The sequence below is a fragment of the Curcuma longa genome, chromosome 5 (genome assembly GCF_044706935.1).
Source record: "Curcuma longa cultivar G26 ecotype Majalengka, Jawa Barat chromosome 5, ITB_CL_G26_1.1, whole genome shotgun sequence".
Lineage (NCBI taxonomy): Eukaryota > Viridiplantae > Streptophyta > Magnoliopsida > Zingiberales > Zingiberaceae > Curcuma > Curcuma longa.
In genome coordinates, this window is record NC_133865.1 from 1,392,446 (window position 1) to 1,398,551 (window position 6,106).

At 38.6% G+C, this 6,106-nt stretch overlaps 1 protein-coding gene across 1 annotated transcript; it reads left to right on the top strand.

Annotated features, from left to right (window-relative positions):
- The first annotated feature begins 2,438 nt into the window (after positions 1 to 2,438).
- Positions 2,439 to 3,536, top strand: LOC141829123 (uncharacterized). The gene has a single exon (XM_074716537.1). It carries the CDS (start codon positions 2,439 to 2,441, stop codon positions 3,534 to 3,536), a length of 1,098 nt encoding a protein of 365 aa, XP_074572638.1.
- Positions 3,537 to 6,106: the final 2,570 nt, after the last annotated feature.

Here is a 6,106-nt window from a genome sequence, read left to right on the forward strand (position 1 = left end):
TAAAAGAGTGAATTACATTTAGGGTGTCAACAATCATCGCAGTGAAACCGAAATCCTCAAATTATTTCCAAAAATTAATTTTTCTTGTAACTTCTCTTTTTTTTCTTAGTTTATTTTCGTCACACACAATTCTCTCAATTTTGATTCATTTAGATAATTTGTTTTGCATTCAGACTAATACTTAATTTAACAGTCCTAGTGGATGATATTTTTATTACTTGATGACAACTATGCACTTATGATTTTTAAAGCATCAGTACAATGGCTAGGTTGACTTCTAAACTAATGAAGTTGAGAAGTATACCTTTTTTGACATGAGTTGGCAAATTTGGGGCAATCTTTCTTTAAGTGGTATTTCTTTTTACAAAAGTAATAAGTTGGATCCGAAGCATATTGTGATGATTGAGCTTAGGGTTTTATATAATTTAAATCGATTCAATTTTGGGCTTTTACATGAAAATAAATTATTAAATGAATCGATTTGATCTTAATTGTCCTATATTGCATAATTTGAGGCTTGATATAATTTTTATGATTTAATGGTGAATTTTTGGCATTAATTGGATTTTAATTGATTTTAGGGCTAAATCGGACCCGACTCGAGCTCAACCGTGGTCAAATCAAGTCAAATTTGCCAAATTGATCAAGCCAACATGGAGGACATGACTCTAGATCGAGCCTGATCAAAATTTCAGAATTTTTTGGAAACCCTAACTGCCCTAGAGCCTAGATCAAGTCTCGGCCGTTGGATTCAAAATGGACGGTCCAGATCTGTTGATTAATCAGAGGTATTAAATCAAAAACTTAGGGATGAACAGTGGCTCGCCGCACTGTTCATCGTCTTCCGCGCGGAGCTGCTCTGTTCAGCGACGTACCTCCACGGTCAGCCCCTTCCACCCAAACCAATCTCCATTGCATTCCTTGATCCGAGGAAGTCTGAAACCGGTTGATTGGGTATATTCCGGCAGCCGGAGGAGGCGCGACGGCGAGGGTTTCACCGGCGGCCCATCCCTGTTTCTTCATTGTTCCGGCCATCCACAGCAAATCCGGCGCCGCGATTCCTTTGAGGGGTTCTCCTAGGATCGTGGAGCCTTCCTATATCATCAGCAAGTCCGATCGGAGCAAGAGGAAGACGAGGAATCCGGTTTTGCCAGCTGACGTCAACGCGACTGTGCAGAGTTCTGTTCAGCTCCGGAGAGGGTTTTTCCGGGTTTTCAGGCGCTCGGGCAGCGAAAAACCACCCGAAGACCGCGTTGAAGAAGACTCCAAATTGGATTCAGTGAAGCTTGTTTGACACCAAGCTGAGGAGAACAATCGGAGAAGGGAGAAGAGGATGAGTTTTACCTGTTTTTCTGCATTTCCCAGTTTCTGATTCTTTGTTTCTGATTTCTGAATTGTTAGGATTAATTCAGATTTCTTAGTACTTTGTGAATGTTCCTGTTTGATTTGGTTAGCTGTTGTTTGGATTCAAATTAGCTTTAGAGTTTGATTAGATTTGTTTAATTTGCTTAGCTTAGCTTGAAAATCTGAGCTAAATTGAAACCTTTCTGATTTCTGAGATCTGCACTGTTCCGTGCCATTGAAACGGTCTTGTATCCGTGGTTCTTGTTTTTCAGCATAAAACATTTTGTTGTTTTTGAGTGTCATAGCTGTAGTTTGTGTAGAATTGAGTTAGAAACCTTGTGTTGGCTTAAACCTTTCGAATTTCAAAAACCTTCTTAGGTTTTCATTTGCCAATTTTGATTTGCTTGTATCAGTTTGTTCCGTGCCAGTTGATTTCAGTGGAATTTTAGTTGGTTCAAATTAGTGACATTGCATAATTGCTTTATGATAGATTTTAGGTTTTTTGTTCCATAGTTGCATCCCATGTCTTCAATGCTTTTCAATGTTATTTAGAATTAGATTTTGGTTTGCATTAGGATTTGAAATTTCATTTTGATTTGCATTCCACAATTTAACATTTTAGGATAGGTTAGGATCGAGTTGCATTTTTTCTTGAATTGCAATTTTAGGTTTGATTTGATATTTTGGTTTAATTAGTTTCATTTTTAGATTAGTTAATTGCATTTTCATTTATTTGTTGATTTTCATTTACATTTCATTTCAAAAACACCAAAACCCCATTTTTATTAGAAAACCCCAAAAAGAACGACACGATAAGCTCAATTTAAACAATTTTCTACTAACCTTGGAAAAACACGACTCGAGGCCCCTATACTTGCATTTATTTGTATTTATCGTGGGTTTTCGATAAATTTAAAATCAATTTGCAACCCTACTCGTGACATCAAATCTAGGGTTGTCAAATTTTGGCGCCGTTGCCGGGGAATCTTAGTAGAAATTGTTTATTTTGAGCTTTAGTACAGTTTTGCATTTTTGTTTTCTATTTTTCTTGAATTAATTGCATATCTGATCTTTTTCCTTTGTTTTTGTTGTTTATGACCAGGAGTGCAGGTGATGAATTAGCTGAGTTTGATCCAGAGCTAGAACGAACTTTGAGAGCACTGAGGGCTTTGAAAATTCGAGAGAGAGCTTCTAACTTGACAGAGAGCAGCAGTTCAGATTTGACTAGTCCCAGTCCCATGGCAGAGAGTAGCAAGACTATGAAGGAGCTTGGAGCTCCTGATGCTGGTTACCAGTATTCATGCATTGCCTATCCAGAGCTAGCTGGAGATTTTGAGCTCAGATCAGGCCTCATTCACCTTTTGCCCAAGTTTCAGGGACTATCTGGAGAAGATCCCAACAGGCACCTGCACGAGTTTCATATTGTTTGCTCCACTATGAAGCCACAGGGAATTTCTGAAGAAGATATCAAGTTGAGAGCCTTTCCTTTTTCATTGACTGGAGTAGCAAAGGATTGGCTCTATTATTTGCCTACTGGACATGTCTCTAGCTGGATTGAAATGAAGAAGGCATTCTTAGAAAAATTTTTCCCAGCTTCCAGAACGGCAATCATAAGGAAGAACATATGTGGCATTCAGCAAGTAGTGGGGGAGTCCCTTTATGATTATTGGGAGAGGTTCAAGAAGTTATGCTCTAGCTGTCCTCAACATCAAATTAGTGAGCAACTTCTTGTTCAATATTTTTATGAAGGTTTACTTCCCATGGATAGAAGCATGATTGATGCTGCAGCTGGTGGAGCATTGGTGAATAAAACCCCTGAACAAGCAAGAGAGTTGATTTCCAACATGGCGGAGAATTCACAACAATTTGGGGGTAGAGCACTTACCACAAGAGGGGTTAATGAAGTTCAATTGGTGTCTAATGAACAAAAAGAGATTAAGAGCTCCTTGTTGGAATTGACTTCTCTAGTCAAGCAAATGGCTTTGAACAGTGTTAATCAAGGCTCTACAAATTTTCCTACATCAACTCAAGTTTCAAATCAAGCCATGAGGGTGTGTAGCATATGTTCAAGTCAAGAGCATGATTCTAACCTTTGCCCTAATCTTCAACAAGATGAATCCATGCGAAGAGGGAGGATTGTATTAGGATTTTACTGTCAAAATAGTTATTCAATAGTTGGAAATTGTTCCTAATTTTTGGATAGGCTTTCGACCAATAAAATGTTGATCGCTCAACAATTGTTCATGAATTTTCGGAAGCTTATGAAGCTTCTGGAGATTATTCCATGATTATCGAAAAGGTTTGTCGGTTATCCCAAATTGGCGGTCAACTGTTTCATCGAAAATTCATCGAAGAACATGATTTTCGATGATAGTTAGAAAACCCCGAAACGATTGCGACACGTTGTTGGGCGGTTTCGGAATAAAGCTTCTCTCGATTTGATTGTCATCGATCATCGGCTAGTACTGAAGATGATGACGCTACACATGGCTTCTGTTGGCCGTACAAACGAGAGTTTGGTGTGAATCACCGAGTATATAGGCGGGACTCGGACGAGGATCGCTCAATCGATTCAATACTGCTCAACATCGTTATTGCGAGAAACACGTTTAGAATAATTTTATTATTATTCTAAGTAGAATAATTATTTTAATTTTTCCTGCCATGCCTTGTAAATGCTATTTCCTATTTAGCATGCGTGTGTTGTGATAATAATTAGTTTTTATCTGTTTATTTCCACTGCGCACATTTGTGAAACGTATAAACACGCGTATTGTTCTGGGACGATCCCAACAGGTTCGATGTATCATGTGCTCTAAGTATCACGAGCGGATACCGATTAAATCCAGAAAATGGATCATTGGGTGGTTGTCAAAATAATTCTTAAAGTACTTGCGAGAAAATAATGATTTATTTTGGTACGTGGAGAAGGTAATATGGTTACATGCAGGTATACCAGCTACCAAACAAACAAGGGTGATTCCAAGTCGCAGTCTAGGTACATATTCACTTTAAATTATGATACAAAGAGTTGAAAGTGTTTCAAATAGGATATCAATGTAGCTTGTGAAGCAGCAAATGAAACGGTTTGGATCAACAAGTTTATTACTGAACTTAGAATGGTTCCGACCATTGTTGAAGCATTACTTGCTTATTGTGACAACAATGGAGTAATCGCACAGACGATGGAACCTAGGTCTCACCGTCGATCCAAGCACGTGCTTTGGCGATATCAGTTGATTATAAAATCATTAGTAGAAGTGAAATACAATTAACGAAGAATCCCACCGAAAGGAACCTTGCGGATCCTTTTGGACCTCTACCTCAAAGTAAATTTGAGGAACACATAGTGACGCGTGGTATTAGATACAATAGCGATTGACCTTAGACCAAGTGGGAGTCTGTTAGATTTGAGAGGTGTTCTAATATGTTGTTTCCAGTTTCGTTAGACGGAACTTAGAAACCGAGAACAGAAGAATCTGCGGTAATCGACTGGTTGGTCGATTACCAGAGGTTGTAATCGATCGGTCGATCGATTACACAGTTTAATGAGAACGGAATCCGACGATTTTTGATCGATCCACCGATCGATTAAGCTGATCGATTGTAATCGATCGGCTGATCGATTACGGGGCGGTAATCGATCGGTTGATCGATTACAGAGCCTACTGTGAACACGGTAAATATGGAATCGATCGTCTGATCGATTACGGTGAACCCAGATCGATCACTGTGAACCCAAAGTGACCAATGGACCGATTAAGCCATCTGGGCTGGTCGGGTCATGCCTATAGGGTTCGGCCAAGGTTAAATGCTATTATAACGTAACCAAGGAAGTTAATTACCTAAAGAAATGTTAAGGTGAGTCAAAAATAAGGTTCAATATTTCTAACCGTAGGGTTATGTTATAGCTCATATAAGGAAATATAATGTATGTCATGTGAATGTTCACTATGTTATGTCATGAAAATGTTAAGGAACATTCATGTGAAAATGAAAATGAAGGTATAAAAGGTTATTTTACTTTAATGAATGGATTGTACCGGAACCCGAAAGGGATCCAAGGGATGGGCACCTAAAGAACGCCCCTAGGTTGAAGGACATTTGAGAAGACCTAGAATGCAGGTAGGTCGAGACTAGCTACCTCGTACTTACTTGAAGGAATGCGCGCAAGAAATGAATGCGTACAAGCCAGGGGACCCCAACAATGTTTATTATGTTTATCTACTAAGTTAAATATTTTCAAAAAGGCAAATGATTATCATGTTGTAGGTATATGATAAAATAATGGAACAGGCATGTTGAGGAAATGTTATTGTGCTTTTATGTTGTAATGTTACGATTTTATGTAACGTTCGGATTTTGTGAGTAGGAAAGGAACTTACTAAGCTTTATGCTTATAGATTCTTCCTTATATTGCAGATCCAGATAATAGGTACTAAGCAATGGGAGGCAGCGGGACAGGGCTGAAAGGATGTGTGTGGTGGTGACTTGACCAAGTCTTGGCCATGCAAATATTTTATGCATGTTTAAACAATGTGTTGGTTATCATGTTCTAGTAGTGTCTATAAAAACTTTATCATCTGGAATTTGTCATGCAACCTAGGTTAGTCTTTATTTATCATATATGAACCTCTGTTTGGTAATAGTATCTACATTTCCGCTGCAAAGTTTTAAATTTTTCGTATATGATTGTATATGAATGAATGGAATGAGTCAACTGTAACGTCCGTCAAGGGCCCACGTAAGGGCGGGCGTTACA